Raw genomic sequence first — 16,710 nt, 5'->3', positions numbered from 1 at the left:
AGTTTGAAAAGGTCAAGGCATCTTCTTATGAAATTCTTTTTTTAAAAAAAACAAAACTGCACAACCCCTACACAACAAGAGACTACACCCCCCCCCCCCGCATAAGTAAGAAACAGCCTATTTCATCTTCAAAGAAGTCCTATACTGTCTATAAAACAAAGAAAAGGAGAGATGTATTTCCAGTGGCTGGAGCTTCTTCCTTTTGGAAGAAAAGGTTGTGAAGGTAGGAATTTCAAAAGTTAATAAATAAAAATGTATCTTATGATTTTTTACTATGTTTTTAATAAATTAGAGATTGTACAGTTCTTAGGTAACAATTAGTGGTAGGTTTTTTCAGGATCTGACCTCGGGTAAAATCAGACACAATTATAGTCAGACACCCACCACCACCACGACTTATCCAAGGGTCATAGAAAATTCCATGCTTTTGGCTTAAACCTTGCCCTCGACTTATCTGTGGAGTCGACTTCTCCTCAGGTGTCTTTGGTGCTTGCTCCATCCTGTCTTAGCGTCTTCTAGTATGTAAAAGGTACAGTATAAATATTCTGGTTCTGAATACTGGGCACTAGAGACAAATAAGAAGGCTGTTTCCTTTGGCCCTGCTGGACTTTGATCTGACCCCAAAGGCTCTTTTCACCATCTCACATTTAGCCTTTCTGGGCAAGGACCCCACATCTCTGCTTGGGTTTCTTCTTATCAGAGTCTGTGTATTATCCAAGCACATGATTGAGACACACAAAATTATTCACGAGAAAGACAAGAGTGGATAGAGAGATGCTCTTTTCCCTCTCACACAACACCAGAACCAGGTGACATCCACTAAAACTGAGAGTTGGGAGAGTTAGGGCAGACAAAAGAAAATATTTCTTTACTCAGCGTGTGGTTGATCTTTGGAACTCCTTGCCACAGGATGTGGTGTTGGTATCTGGCCTAGATGCCTTTAAAAGGGGATTGTAGGAAATTCTGGAGGAAAAATCCATCGCAGATTACAAGCAATGATGTGTACGTGCAACCTCCTGATTTTCAAAATGGGATATGTCAGAATGCCAGATGAAAGAGAGGGCACCAAGATGCAGGTCTCTTGCTGCCTTGTGTGCTTCCTGGGGCATTTGGTGGGCCACTGTGAGATATAGGAAACTGGACTAGATGGGCCTATGGCCTGCTCCAGCGGGGCAGCTGTTATGTTCTTATGTACTACAACAGTGGTTCTCACACAATTCGCACCGGGACCCACTTTTTAAAATGCGAATCTGTCAGGACCCACTGGAAGTGATGTCATAACTGGAAGTGACATCATCAAGCAGGAAAAATTTTAACAATCCTAGGCTGCAATTCTACCCACTTACCAGGATGATTACTGGGCTGGGGCACCTTCCCTATGAGGAAAAGCTACAGCGTTTGGGCCTCTTCAGTCTAGAAAAGAGGCGCCTGAGAGGGGACATGATTGAGACATACAAAATCATGCAGGGGATGGACGGAGTAGATAGAGAGACTCTCTTTTGCCTCTCACATAACACCAGAACCAGGGGACATTTAATCTCACCAGCCTCTTCAAACTAGCTTGTTTTACATTCTTCATTCTTTAGTTTAGGCTTCCTTGCCTCCACAGCTCTGTATCTGAGGCTACTTAAACCTTTACACATCAACTTTTACACATCAAGCAGGATGATATTGTACTGCTTATTAGAGCAATTTGGTTAGAATGCACCGGCTTTTGATCACTGGAGCTCATTGAGTAGAAATGAGAAGGCTTTGATTGAAGTCCCTTCCTTCCTGAATAAAAGCTTTGTGTATGTAAGAGCGTAAATGCATTTAATATCTGCATAGCCAATGGGAAAAAAACATTTTCCAGCTGTTGTCTTGTTGTACTATTCATGTGCCTTTCTTTCGATGTGATATATTATCAGATCTGCAATGTGATCTGCAGTGAGCTGCTAGGCCCTTTATACAGATATGTAGGGAGGGGAGGGGGAGACAGGTGGTTGTGAAGTCTACATGATTCTGTGTCTGTTTACATAACTTGAAACAGAACAAGGCCAGCGTAACTGTGCAGTTAATGGAAGAAATACGGAAGTCAGGACTTTCCCATGCCTCCTGGGTCCCTGAGTCATTCTGTTTTAATCACTTGGAGAATTTACGTTTTTATTATTGTGAGTGTTGTAACTGAGAACTGTTGAATCACTGTACTGAGCTCGTGAAGGAATTTTACATGCAAGACAAGGAAACAAGCTCCTCACCCTCTCTGGTTGCCAGCCTGCTTATGCTTCAGTTCTTACTGCAGAGGGGAAGTTTGCAGTTAATGGACAGAAATACGGAAGGGGAAGTTTGCCTCAACTGAACCGTAGAAAAGAGCAGGTAGTCAACCACCTATTCCTAATTTGAGGATTCAGTCCTTCTTAAGAGCAATGTGTTTTTAATAATAATAGTAATAATAATAATAATAATAATAATAATAATAATAATAATACAGGTATTTATATACCCTGCACATGCCCAATCTTGTCTGATCTCGGAAGCTAAGCAAGGTCAGGCCTGGTTAGTACTTGGATGGGAGACCGCCTTGGAATACCGGGTGCTGTAGGTTTATACCATAGTCTTTCGAGACTGAAGGTTGCCAACCAACCATTTATATACCGCCTTTCTTGGTCTTTATTCAAGACTTTATTCAAGGTGGTTTACATAGGCAGGCTGATTAAATCCCCGTAGGGATTTTTACAATTGAAAGAAGGTTCTATCTTTCAAGAACCACAACAGTCCAGATGTTTCACTCTGATCTGGTTTCACATCCTGGCCTCCATCCTCCCACGCTCAGAACAGATGGAATAGCTCGGCTTCAGCTTGTCAGCTGCTTCAAGGTCACATGGTGCCGGTGGCCTCGAACTGGCGACCTTGTGGATGTTATGTTCAGGCAAATGGAGGCTTTACCCTCTAGACCAGACCTCCTGCCCTTTTTCACCAAATCAAAGACGGACAGGTAAAAGAAAAAAAAAGCCCCTTTTTGATTTCTTTTCATCGCAAAGATCGTTTATTGTGAGAAGCTTTCCTTCTTTCAAATCCTGTCCCACCTACCCCCCCCCCCCCGGTCCCTAGGGACAGGCTGATAACAACACACATACACACACACACAGAGATTTTAGACTTAAACTATCTCTGTTCTCAGCCTTGCCTGTTCAAATCCAGCTCAAACTGAAAAGGAATTTAGGCAGTTCTACAAGTGGCAGAGCCCTTGCTCTGCATGCCCTTGCTGTGGAACCAGGTACACGCACAGTCCAGTCCAGGTGGCACCCTTGATCTTTAAAGGTCATGGCTGAACAAAGGAGAGGAGCGAATTTCCTTCACTCAGATATACAGCACCCAAATCCAAAGGGTCTTTATAGGGCATTCTGATAGAGAAAGGAAAAATACATGAGAATCACTAGGTAATATGTACAGGTATTTGTTTCCGATGAGTAAGATAGGATTACAGTTTAAGTCTTACTGAACACAATGGGCTTACTTCTGTGTAAGATATATAACAGTTTTCAAACACCCCTAGTAATATGTACTTGGTAACCCACCCTTCTTAAAAACCCATTTTTGCCCAGTCCACAGGTGTACACTTTTGGTCCCTGCTGTGCATATGCAACAGATGTTGGGCAGATATGGCTTAAGAGGCAGTCAGGGCACTGCATCCTTTTCTAACCCTGGCTGACACGCACTCTTCAAGGATACCTTCTTGCAGGACATTCTGAGTCCTACCCCCATCTTCCTGTGCCAGCTTTCAACTCTGGGTAAGGCTAAGTTGTTATGAAGGAGAGGGCACTGCCTATGAGCATGTACAGAATGCATTTACACCAGGGAACTGAATACAGACAACTCCCACCCATCTCTTTGATCAGAAGGCAGAGAAGGTGAGTTACAAGGAAACTATGCAAGCTGGGCTCTGGCTAATTCCTAGCCCAAACCAGGGTTTGTTGTTGGCATGCACTGCTGATGTACCGGAGTGCCTCTGTTTCCTGAAGCATGTCTCAGACAGGGCATGTCTGACTACACTCACCCTGATCACTGCCTTGCCCTGGTGGCTTTGCATTGCTTTCCCCTGCTCTTTCTACCTCGCCCAGCAAGTCCCCTTAGAGCCTCCCGCCTGAGCGCCCAGGGCGAGCAGAGCCGCAACCCCCGCCTTGCGCAAGCCTCTTCTCACGGGCGGGCGGGGCGGGGCGCCTGCGCGGCAGCCGGGACCTCCTTCTGCGCCTGCGCGAGGTTATATAGGCAGCGGCCGGCGCTGGCGCGAGCAGAGTCTAACGAGCTGGTCCGCGAGGGTCATTCATTGGCGGGTAAGGGCGGCGGTGGGGGCTCAGCCGCCCCTCCCCCGCGCGCATCCAGCGCTCAGGCGTCGCCGTCCCTGAGGCAGCCGCGGCCCGGCCAGCAAGCGAGCGCCTGACCTTGTCCCAGTCGCGACCACTGGGGGAGGGGCTCTCGCTGTGGGGAGCTGGGCAGGGCGGAGGGGCATCTCCGGGGGCCTCTGAGCGGGGGAGGAGGGCCTTGGCCTGCCCTCCCCTCCCCTCCCCTCCCACAGGGGAAGAGGCCCCCATCCTGGCCATTCCACTGGGGCCAAGCAGCGCTCAGATCTCGCCTCCCTCCCGCTGCTGGCTAGGGGGTTGAAGAGTGAAGGGGGAGACCTCGGGGCCGAGTCCTCGCTGTCCTCCTGGGAAGTGAGGCTCATCTCGGGTCTCTGCTGGCTGACACGTCTCTGGAGCTGAGATTGGGGCTCTTTGAGAGTTTGTGTGTGTGTGGAAATACACAATTTATACACACTTTATGCACGCACACACACAAAAGCCCCTTTGAGTGCCCAGCAAGGAAAGTGGGGTAAAAATTTGTGTGTATATTGTGTATATGTATATTGTATAGTGTGTGTATGTGTATATATCTGTGTGTATGTATATTGTGTGTATGTGTATCTATGTGTGCGTGTATACGTATATTGTATATTTTGTGTATGTGTGTGTTTATAATAAAATGACTGAACAAATGAAAGGAGCCAGTTTCCTATAAAGACCCTTTGAACCTGGGTACTGTATACTCAAGAGAAGGACTCATTTGTCCTTCTCCTCTCATTTGTTCAGCCATGGTGTGTGTGTGTGTGTGTGTTTATAAGATTTGAACCCACTTTCTATCCCTACTGAGCACTCCAAGCAGCTTCCAAAAAATTATCAGAAAATAAGAGCCCAATCCTATCCATGCTTTCCTGGGAGTAAGCTCCATTTTCTCTAATGGGACTTACTTCTGAGTAGAGACGTATAGGATTGGGGTGTAATTGCTTCTGAGGTTGTCTTAGGAGGAAAGTGATTGGGGTTTTATCATATGTGTTTCCTCTTCTTCCCCCCTCCCTCCGGTGATCTCACCAGTTCAAACCCCTAGTGAATCAAATCAAAACGCAATAAAGGATCTTGTGGCCTTTGAAGTGGCTAAGGAGTTGATGAGGAGCAGGAACTTCTTGGACTACTGTTTTCCTGTTGCTGAAGCCTTCTCTTTGCTTGACAATTGATGAGGGCACTTTAGGTCACCAACAAGGTGGTCTCAGATCCACAAAAACGTAGCCCTCATAAATCTGTTGGCCATTTAAGGTGTTGCAAATTGACACCTTACATGGGCTTTGTGGTGTTGTAACATATTCTCACTGCTATGCTTCTAGAACTGGTGGTTCAAGAATCAGATTCAAAACAGATTGGAATTTGTTTCTTCTCCCAGTGAGGTTTTTTGGGTTTTTTGTTTTTTACTTTCCTCACTCACAGGATGAGATGTGAAACTGGTGAATGTATTTGCTGCTGAATTTATTGTGCAGCAGTCTTGGGATTTTTTTTTTCCTTACTGTGCCTCTGTCCAACTTCTGTAGTGGTCATGTACTCAGATGTTCTCCTTTTTCTTGCTTAATCTTTAACTTTATGCCAGTTTGGTTGCTTCACACATTGCAAAAATTCTGACATGGGGGCATGGCTTTATTGGAATTTGCCTGCAAAAGTGCATACAAGTTATACAAGTGCATGTGGAAAAGTTCTTCTTGTTATGTGAAGGATCTTTATTTGTTATGATCTGCTCAAGCATTTGTGCTGGGCAAAATAGCCTCAGTAGTCCTTAACTAACCTTGAAGCAGTTCAAAACGCAGACTGAGATTACATTTTACCTACCAGTGTCAGAAATTAACTATAACTTTTTTGGCCTCTTTCTGTAGATTTTAAAAAACACCTTGAAAATGGAGACCGTTGTCCGCCGCTGCCCTTTCCTGTCAAGGGTATCCCAGGCTTTCTTGCAGAAGGCTGGCAAGTCTCTTCTTTTCTATGCCCAGAACTGCCCTAAAATGATGGAAGTGGCAACCAAGCCTGCTTCACGGACCCTGAGTACTTCACCTACTCACTGCCAGCAAACTGAAGAAACCACCTCTGCTAACGAGAGTAAGGCCAGCCTTGGTGTTTCACTATAGCTGATTTTAAAATTTGGTTTCTCATAATTTGGAGCCTTTTAAAAATATTGCTTGCTTTCTTGATAGAAAGCTGGTTGAGATCATTCTTTTGAAATAAAATACTGTTGTCTAGTTTTCCATTATCTACAAATTTTTTTCACAAGTTGATAGTTAAACTTCATATAATGTTATGAGTATGCTCCTGTTCATCAACTTATTTCAAGTTATAATATTCTATAGTATTCTGGAACTTAGTGACTAGAGAGCATATTTAGCAGTTAACTCTGTTTTAGTAATATACTGGATTGTGTTTAACACCATTAAGACAGTGTGTTGGAAAAAGTTAATTTATAAATTTGGTAAGATAACAGTTGGTTTGAACTTTGTCCTGTAACTAGGGGGAAATGCAATGTTCATACAGGTTGAGACTAATTTTTCACTAATTTTTCAGAACTAATTTTGGGTTCCATTCCAGGTACTCATGTGGATGGCAAAAAACGCACTATAGCAAATCAATTTAAAAAACAAAGTTTCTTTGCTCCTGTGATTTAAAAACAGCCTTGATGACCTTTGTGATGTTGATAGAGTCATTAAGATGACAATCCAACAATCAGTCTCTCTCAAAGTGAAAGGCTTCACTGCAACCAGTGAAAGGCTTCACTGCAACCCCTCCCTTCACCATGCAAAGTATCTTTCATTGCTCAGGGGGAAGGGAGAGATGTCAGCCAACTGCCCTCTCTGTCACACACACATTAAGGAGGCTATTGTTAAAGGGCTGTTCAGTTTTTTAAACTGATTTTAAAGGGGTGCATTTTTCCCCTTCTCCAGGGATCAGCACATTACTTCTCATTTGCAGGGGCCATTTGTGTTGAGTCAAATCCATGTATAAAAAATTAGTGTATAAATAGTCTGAACCTGTACTTTATTGCAGCTTGTCACTTTGTAGAATGAAAGTTGAAAAAGTTTAAAACAAATCATGTTATGTAATGGAAGTGGGAATTCTAAGGCTTTTACAAGGCCATAATAGGACAGTGCTTTACACAATCTCAAATGGACAGTGACCTGACTGTACAGTTCTTTTCTCCTTTAAGAGTGTGTTTGTTGCAAAAAATGCCTCTGGAGTGTAAAGACAGGTGCAGAACAGGAAGGGAGCTTCTGGAAGTTGTAACGTAATGACTTACAAAGTGTGACTAAATGTTCTCTTGAACATTTGGTCACTTAGAATTATAAGCAACAAATGATCAAGTTACTGAGTTGCTATTGTGAATATTATAATTTCTAACTATTTTGCTGAATATATTTTGGGCACAGTGGTCTACGTGCAACCCTGCCCTCAGATCCTTTGTAGATTGTGTTTCTCTGAAACTGTGTTCCTTAAAGAGCTTCTACTTGAAAATGGCTGCAGTACCTGTAGTTCCCCTCCCCCTTTGTTAAAGGTGGTTTTTTAAACTGACAATTAAGGGATGTGGTGGCTTGAGTAATATGTTGCCTAAGACATGCCTACTTAAGACGCTGGGAGTACACAGAAGTAATTAATCTTTGCTTTATACCTAATAAGTTTCTCTCTTTTTGTTCTTTTCAAGAGGTTAAAAACTCTCCAAATGTGATTCAGCAGGACACTAGCAAATCCCAGCTTCCTGTAAGCCACCCTCCTGCTGCTAACCAGAGTGCAAGCCAAGCCACTGTGACTAAATGCCCATTCTTGGCAGCTCAGATGAATGACAGGAACAGTAATGTTTTCTGTAAAGCCAGCCTGGAGCTCCAGGAAGATGTGCAGGAAATGCAGACTGTCAGGAAAGGTATGAATTCTTCTGAAAACTTAAATGTTTTCTTGCACTTTAATTGTTGACACTCAGTGCTGGCTCTAGGCCGACTTCAAAAGAGGATGCAGAACTGAGCATAGTCTTAACTGAGTGCACGGTTTTTTGTAAATACAGAGTTTTTAACAATGGAGCTTGATAAATGCCACATGTTGCACAGTCATCATCTTGGTTTTTGAATCTGCTTTATTTGTAGCTAGTTTTGGTGTGAAATGTCAGGTAATTCTGGAATATGTCTTGAGTCAAAGTACTCTTGCTTCCTTGCTTTTCTTGGAAGGGTAGTATTTCCCATAAATAAAAATGCTGGCTAAATGGAAGATATTGGTAGAGCAGCTATCAAATGGTTTAGGTGCTTCTTGAAATGCACTGTTAAATTGCAATTTTTACTTGCTATTTACACTGTTCTGTGAAAATCTGGCTACCTTCAGTGGGACCCTAACTGATTCTATTTTTGGAAGCTTTTCTCTTGAACTTTCCATAGACAATGCCAAAGATTCAAGGCAGTAGGGGGAGGAACAGGATATCAGTATGCTAAGCAGTTGTTTTATGTGAAATGATAACCTTTTGTTCTAGTTAGCTAATATATTAAACCTTGTGTCAGCAAAATTAGATGACTTGGGTAGATTACTACAGCTGTGTTCATAAGACCAAAGGTTTTTTTTTATAAGGCTTGAATATGTGATGACCCACAGTTTACACACAGGCTGCAATCCTATCTGCACTTACCTTGGAGTAAGCCCCGTTAACTATAATAGGACTTACTTCTGAGAAGACATACCTAGGATTGGGCTGTATGTTTAGTATATCTATCACAATATGAATGACAGAAGACTAAAAAAAATTAATGTTGACTCTGTGAATCTGTATTGTTCCTAGCATTTATATTCAGTGGTCTTCTAATGAAAAACTTGCTTTTATCCAATTGGAAGTAACCCAAACCATCACTCGCTTCCTTATACAGAAAATTTATTCTGAACTATCAAATTACTAATTGGAAACGTTGCCTTAAGGTGTTGACCTTCTTACACCATCTTTCTTTATAGAGTTTGTCAAAGCACCAGAAAATACTATCGTGACTAAGTCAGATGGTGACAAACAAAATGGCTTGCTGAAGAAATTTCAGGACATTATGTTGAAGCAGAGACCAGAAAGGGTGTCTCACCTGCTCCAGGAGAACTTGCCAAAATGTAAGGCTCTACCAAATAGTAATTCAAGCTGGTTTGGTTTTCTCTTTTGTTGTAGGTTCTGTTTCTAATGTTCAACATATGCTCTTGTCTCTCTTTTAGCAGTTTCTACTTTCCAATATGATCAGTTCTTTGAGAAAAAAATTGATGAGAAAAGAAAAGACCATACATACCGTGTGTTCAAAACTGTGAATCGAAGAGCTCAGACTTTTCCCTTGGCAGATGACTTTTCAGAGTCCCATACCAGTAAAAGGGAGGTGTCTGTCTGGTGCAGCAATGATTATCTTGGGATGAGTCGTCATCCCAGAGTGTGTGGAGCTGTCATGTAAGTACTTTTTAAATGGAAAGGAAAATCATAGGTTGGCTAATCATAGGTTGTCTCTTAACAATTGTGCAGAATTCTAAAGGACCATTCTTGGCAAATCTGAGCTGCCTTGATGGTTAATGAGTCCTCTTTGGCTACCAAGATACTGTTTTGTGACAGTTTCAAGCTTTGAGAATCTGACAAAAACCCAGATGCAATGCACTCTTACTGTTTTTAAATATGTCTTGCCAACATTATATATATTTTAAAAGTTATTGGAAGTGACTTTGAGTGCCCTTTGAGGAGAAAAGTGGGATAGAAAATGAATGAATAAATGTTATCCACAGTTGCCAATACACTTGTTTGGAAGGTCCACTGCAGCCTAGAGCAGCTATAGTTAATCTTGTCAAGGTACAGGCTTGTGTACCACACCGCTCCATAAGATTACTGCCACAGACATGGTGTGGTAAACCTCAATGATCCCAGTTCATCTGAACCATAATTAAGCAGATGGTTTTTAATGATACCTGTGTGGTTAAACAGGATTCCACTGCAGTTTCTCAGAATGAAATTCCCTTTCTCTGATTCATGACCAAAACAAAAATATTCCAAACTTGGAAACGTCATATTGGCATGCACTTGGATTTAGTATTCAGACCAAATACTTGAGATGGTCTCCTACATGAATTGGAATTCAAACAACTTTCAAATGTGAAATTGTTCCAGGTAGCATGAATGTCTCTGTTTGAATTTTTTCACAGGGAAACACTGAAACAACATGGAGCAGGGGCAGGAGGTACCAGGAATATTTCAGGAACTAGTAAATTTCATGTTGATCTGGAACACGAATTGGCTGATCTCCATGGAAAAGATGCTGCTCTGTTGTTCTCCTCTTGCTTTGTGGCAAACGATTCAACACTCTTCACACTAGCTAAAATGCTGCCTGGTAAGACTTGTAATAACAAGTTGCTGAAAAGTCCTTCTGAAAAAAATTGCAACATGAGGTACATCATAAAGCACAAACTGACATTGTTTTGTATTGTATTAATATTAAACTGGGCAAATGTATGATTCTGAGTTAGAGTGGCTGGTAATCTTGTTAGTTCAGCCTAAATATGTAAATACATATTAATGGTCATTTCTTTCTGACCAAAATGGTTCTTCCAGCTCAATTCCTGACACTAAGTTTGTAAGTGACTGGATTTGATGGGAACCACACCTGTTTGCACTTGTGTTTTCCCTAGGACCCATAATAAAAAGATCACAACTTTTCCCCTATTCTCAGTAAGAATTGTTGGGATTCTGCTATGCTACACCTACAGAATAGAAAATGTAGTTATGCAGTGATATTAGAACCTTGGAACACCTTTTTCCCTCTCTTTTCCCTCCACCCATCTAGAGTGCTAGGTTTCCTGAATAGATGTGAGAATAGCTTCCTGAGGAAGCTTCCTTATGTTGAGTCAGATCATTGGTCCATTTTACTCAATGGTGTTGACACTGACTGGCAGCAGCTCTCCAAGATTTCACAGGAATGTTTCCTGCTCTGCTTTGGAGATGCCAGGGATTGAACTTTGGGGCCTTCAGCATGCAAACTGTGTGTTCTACTATAATCTACAACATCTAGCAATACTTTGGTCTACCTGAACCTGGGAGTTGTCTTTGCTGACAAGTCTGAACTTGGGCAGTAGTTCATAAGAGCCAAATCTAATAAAACTAAATTGGCAGGTGAAGACAAGAGCAGCCTGGTAATGCCTGGGTTGCAGTTCAGGACTGAAGGAAATGGGGGCCTGTAGCAGCATTTAGCAGTGAAAGTGACCACTAAGTTTTTCCACCATATGAAGTCTCCTATTTGGTAGGACTTCTGATATCCGTCCTACAAGATTTGTGTTTGCTGCAGGTTTTTCATCCCAACTTGATTCTAAGCAGATCTTTTTTCAGTAGGATTAGTGAGTTACGGAAGGTCACACTGTAAAACACAGTAGCTGACACTGTTGTCTGCCTTCCCTCAGGCTGTGAAATCTACTCAGACGCAGGAAATCATGCATCCATGATTCAAGGGATCCGTAACAGCAGGGTACCAAAGCACATATTTCGCCATAATGATGTTGGTCACCTCCGAGAACTCCTGAGAAAATCTGATCCATCTATTCCCAAGATTGTTGCATTTGAAACTGTTCATTCAATGGATGGTAAGCTTGCTGTATCATGCACAGGTTTCTGAAGCTTGAGGGCATGAGCTCTAAAAGTAAGATTTAATGTTCTGTGATAATTGCTTTGTGTTAGGTGCAGTCTGTCCATTAGAAGAGCTTTGTGATGTTGCTCATGAACATGGGGCAATCACCTTTGTAGATGAAGTGCATGCTGTTGGACTGTATGGAGCCCGAGGTGGTGGCATCGGAGACAGAGATGGAGTCATGCATAAAATGGATATTATTTCTGGAACACTTGGTATGTACACAGTGGTGCTGTATAGTACAACTTTGAATACAAAGGGATGACTTAAAGGGGTCATAAGGCAGAATGATTTACCACTGTGATAATTAAATCTGCAGTGAAAACTGGGCTTTGCCGTAGCTCTTGCCACAATGGCTACAGTTTGGTGTGAACAAAAATACTAGTTGTGGTACAGAGCTCTCTCTACCTTTAGAACTTAATTCCAGAAAGTAGAACATCCTTAATCCTCATATGGGAGTTGTGTAAGGGGATTTAGGAAGAACAAAACCATACAGCAGCAGCAAGTTTTACCAGTTGATACTACTGGTGATTGCATAAAGTTGAAACCATACCATATTCCTGCAATTTTCAAACTCTCCAGAAAAGTAGGGCTCCCCGCATTCCCGGGAGGCTGCAGGAGGCTTGGGCAAGTGCAGCCAAGCCCCTGCATTGCTGCTGTCTTTCCCCTGTCTCCTGGCTGCACCTGCCCCTTAAGGGGGCAGAGGCCAGGACCCATGGGCTGGGGCGTCATGACGCCCCAATTTGAATACCACTGCCATATTCCTTAACCACTTTAAATTTCAAGGAACTGCCAGCTGTTGATTCACATTGCATAACAGCAGTAAGTAACCACTCCAGGCAGTTTTTCTTGATTTTGCAAGCTAAAATATTGGCCAAGTAGTAATAACTCCAAAAGAGGTACTTGGTTTACACAAGGTACAGTTTTCCCAGCAGATTGCAATTTGTATGTTTTTTGCATTTTCTCAACCACTCCAACTTTCCTTGAATTTGGTCTGTTAATACAAATAGGCAATTACAGTTGTGTTAAGCAACACTTTGGTCATAGCTGACAAAGTTCATCTGTTTTGGTCTTTCTGTTAATCGCTTCTACCACTGATATTCTGTATTGAACAAATGCTTTAAATCTCAACCTGTGTCAAAGCTTACCTTCTCCCAAGACAACCTTTTCTTAGATGATAAGATGCCCTTATGCAGGAGGCAATTTTCTGAGTGCTGGAGAAGTGATTGTTGTTTTTTTCTCAAATGACTTGTACTTTCAAAAGCTCTGAGGTGTGAATCTGAGGAGAAATGGTCCATCTTACTTCAGGCAGTGGAGATTTAAAACAGCTCTCCACTGTAAAACAAGGAAAATTCTAAGGCACTTGTAAAAATGCCTTAGAAAAAAAGTAAAATGTGAAAAAACACTCAACCAGAATTTGTAACTAAATGGTAGAGCAGTGTAAGCCAAGGGAGAGAAGGATGCAATAATCTTTCTTTTTGTTGTTTTATATTTTTCTCCAGGCAAAGCCTTTGGTTGTGTAGGAGGCTACGTTGCCAGCACAAGCTTTCTGATAGACACTGTCCGTTCCTATGCTGCTGGCTTTATTTTTACAACTTCCCTGCCGCCCATGCTCTTAGCCGGTGCACTGGAATCTGTGAAAACTCTAAAAAGTGCAGAAGGACAAGTCCTTCGCCGCCAACATCAGCGCAACGTTAAACTCATGAGACAAATGCTGATGGATGCTGGGCTCCCTGTAGTGCACTGTCCCAGTCATATCATTCCAATCAGGGTAAATATGAAATGTTTCTAAGCTTGGAAAGTAAGTCTTGAACTATTAAACATAAATACAGTCACTTTGCTTCATGTCTCTCTAGCTTTATAATGAAGCCTCTATGCTTTTAAGTTCTGTAGCTTTTCAAACTTGAGTGAATGTGCTAAAGAGGCTTTGGGCCAGTCAGATGTAGCCACTTGGCACTGCTTTGGTAATACACTGTGTAGTTGATCTAGCTGATTTTAGCTGTAGGAACTGGGGATCAGGATAGCTTAAAAATGCATCCCTTTCCGATTCCAGGGCAAGAGAGAAGTAACTTGTGATTGTGCTGCTTGCCCCGCCTTATCTTTTCTGCTCTTAGTTTTAGTTCTGTCTGCTGGTTAACCATTCCGTACATCTGGCGGTGTCTGCCAAATACTGGTTTTTTAGCTTTGTGGAGTTCATAGGAATGATTTGGCCTTTCACATTACAAGTAATTATAACAATCATTATTTAGAATTTTTATATACTACTTTTCAACAAGAAAGTTCACAAAGTGGTTTACAAACAAAATAAAATAACTAAATGGCTCCCTGTCCTGGAAGGGCTCACAATCTAAAAAGTATCAAAAGAACACCAGCAAACAGCCACTAGAAAGACACTATGACGGAAGAGTGACATTTATTCTCCCCCTGCTAAATATAAGAGGAGCACCACTTGAAAAATGCCTCTTTATTCAGCAGCATATCATTATGGTATAACAATTACGCTTTCAGCAATGGATTTTGTAAGTTTTGATGTGTTATTTTGCATCTAATCTTGCTAACTTTAGGTTGCAGATGCTGCTAAAAATACTGCAATCTGTGACAGAATGATGAGCCAGCATAGCATCTACGTCCAAGCAATAAATTATCCAACTGTCCCACGTGGTGAAGAGCTGCTACGTATTGCTCCCACCCCTCATCACACCCCACAGATGATGAACTACTTCATTGGTGAGTAGACAGATTTGTAAAGTGCAGCTTCATTTCAGATGGCTTTTTTAAACTTGAAAATTAGGATCTTTAGAAAGATTTAGAAATTAAATCTTTAGAAAACTTGGAGTCCTCAGTTGGCACTCCACCAAAGAAATGTTGTGTTTTGTCCCAAATGTGAACTGCTCCAGGCATTTGACAGCTGACCAGGTGCTACCTTAAAAGCTACAGAATTGGAACAGTGTGATATGAAACTGAATTTCAGCCACCTGTTGAAATTCTTTGTGATTGAGCTGGTATTGCTAGTTAAATGGTCCCTTTAAGTACCTGTGCCAGTTTAGTTTTGTTGTATCTACAGATGATTATCCCGGAAATATAAGACACATTGTAAGAATAAATGTGGTCTTTTCAGAGCCTTATTTTAGAAGAATCCTTGGCTCTTGAATGTATACCCCCTCTGCAATTTACCAGTTGCCATTGGGATGAGCCCCAAGATGCAATTCAAATAATTATGGGAGACCCAGTCCTGCATATTCTATGCTGGATGGTGGTGCATGCTCTCTTACCAGTCAAAGTGCAGAGGGCCTAGAACAGGGAATATTGTGGAAAATAAATTGGGATTACCTGTTGCAGGTTTTAATGTGAGATGCAAAGAACAGAAGACATTATTGCTAATGAATCTTGAAACTAAGCTTTAATTTCATAGGTGCATTTATCTTGATTTTTTAATTTGTTTTTTGATTAGCAAATATTTTACAACAGCTTTGATATTCTCTCAAACATGTTTCCTTATTACCTTGCAGAGAAATTGCTGGCTACCTGGAAGGAGACTGGCTTGGAGCTGAAGCCCCACTCCTCAGCCGAATGCAATTTCTGTAGGCAACCCTTGCACTTTGAAGTAATGAGTGAAAGGGAAAGATCCTACTTCAATGGAATGAGCAAACTTGTGTCCGCCACTGCCTGAAGCAAACCATAGCCACGTCCATGTCTGGGTGTCTAGTATTCAATGTTCAATGTAGCCTTTTACCTGCATATCACTCTGCATTTTAATCCATTAGTCCCAAGAATTCCTGAAAATAAACTTCAAGATGCTGTATACTAGTTATGGTTTACATCTGATTTTTTTTTAGTACCCAAATGGTGATGTTTTACACAAACATGCTTGTTTCATTAGTAGTGGAATAGGCAGAAATCCTTAATGGAATAATTAGCCTTTCATTTCAGTAACATCTGGCCTTGACTTAAAATGTGGTTAATATAGGGTGGAGTTGCCCTAATATTCTCGCTCTTTTCTGTTTTTATGCTGTTCTATAGCATGAAGTAACCTGAAAGAAGAGAGGATATAAAGGCCTTTCTTATGGAGGGTGCACAACAACTGAAATATTTTGATGACTTGGGGAAGGAGAAGGTTGAAGGCTTTCTGCTTGGTAATGTCCTCCAAAGCTTGTTTGTGGCTACTGTAGAAAACTGGTGCTTACTGCCTGTGACAAGAGCTTAAACTTGAACTGCTTCATGGGACACTAAAAGACAAATACAATGCTTTGTTTCTGACAAGGGTGTGGTGGCTACCATTTCCATCTTCCCCTGTCACAATTATCACCCAAGGAGTCAGAGAGATTAGGGGAAATTCCCAAACCCTGGCCAGGATGCAATCCACACTTTCACCAGCCTAATCCACCTAACCCTTGAGGATAATGTGGTCTGCTTTATAATACCATAAGCACCAAGGTTCTTTTGAAGTACAGGTGCAACCTATTTATCCATGGATTTTTTATCTCAAAAAATTGGATTTGCCTCAAAGCGAATGGGGTGGGGTGAACTCAAAGTCTCACACACACCTTTGTCTCCTTTGCCCTTCTTGGCTTCTTGATTCTTTCCAGGCAACCCAACACACTGCAAAAAGGCTCCGCCTGGCACAGGCAGGGAAATAGCCCTGGAGCCATGGAAGAGGTTCCCCTTGCGAAGGAACAGTAACACTCTTGGAGCCCTTGAGCCAGCAAAGAGGCTGAAGAGGGGGTGGAAAA

At 41.9% G+C, this 16,710-nt stretch overlaps 1 protein-coding gene across 3 annotated transcripts; it reads left to right on the top strand.

Moving 5' to 3' along the window:
* Nucleotides 1-4,221: 4,221 nt before the first annotated feature.
* ALAS1 (5'-aminolevulinate synthase 1) lies at nucleotides 4,222-15,787 on the top strand. 3 transcript variants are annotated; one of them, XM_066616185.1, is made up of 11 exons: nucleotides 4,222-4,313; nucleotides 6,212-6,431; nucleotides 8,023-8,238; nucleotides 9,303-9,446; nucleotides 9,549-9,768; nucleotides 10,509-10,693; nucleotides 11,757-11,936; nucleotides 12,031-12,195; nucleotides 13,483-13,751; nucleotides 14,545-14,707; nucleotides 15,490-15,787. In XM_066616185.1, exons 2-11 carry the CDS (start codon nucleotides 6,233-6,235, stop codon nucleotides 15,648-15,650), a joined length of 1,902 nt encoding a protein of 633 aa, XP_066472282.1. In that variant the 5' UTR covers nucleotides 4,222-4,313; nucleotides 6,212-6,232; the 3' UTR covers nucleotides 15,651-15,787. The 3 variants fall into 3 exon arrangements, with proteins under 3 accessions (XP_066472282.1, XP_066472280.1, XP_066472281.1); XM_066616183.1 differs by having other exon boundaries at nucleotides 9,546-9,768; XM_066616184.1 differs by lacking the exon at nucleotides 4,222-4,313 and adding an exon at nucleotides 4,826-4,848 and having other exon boundaries at nucleotides 9,546-9,768.
* Nucleotides 15,788-16,710: the final 923 nt, after the last annotated feature.

Source organism: Tiliqua scincoides, chromosome 2, assembly GCF_035046505.1.
Source record: "Tiliqua scincoides isolate rTilSci1 chromosome 2, rTilSci1.hap2, whole genome shotgun sequence".
Lineage (NCBI taxonomy): Eukaryota > Metazoa > Chordata > Lepidosauria > Squamata > Scincidae > Tiliqua > Tiliqua scincoides.
This window is presented reverse-complemented; position numbering and strand designations above follow the sequence as displayed.

Bases quoted from the DNA above. Each gene is read 5' to 3' on its own strand.
- ALAS1 (XM_066616183.1), top strand. From the start codon at position 6,233: ATGGAGACCGTTGTCCGCCGCTGCCCTTTCCTGTCAAGGGTATCCCAG. The intron at 6,432-8,022 runs GTAAGGCCAGCC...GTTCTTTTCAAG, and splicing joins AACCACCTCTGCTAACGAGA to AGGTTAAAAACTCTCCAAAT. The intron at 8,239-9,302 runs GTATGAATTCTT...CTTTCTTTATAG, and splicing joins AATGCAGACTGTCAGGAAAG to AGTTTGTCAAAGCACCAGAA.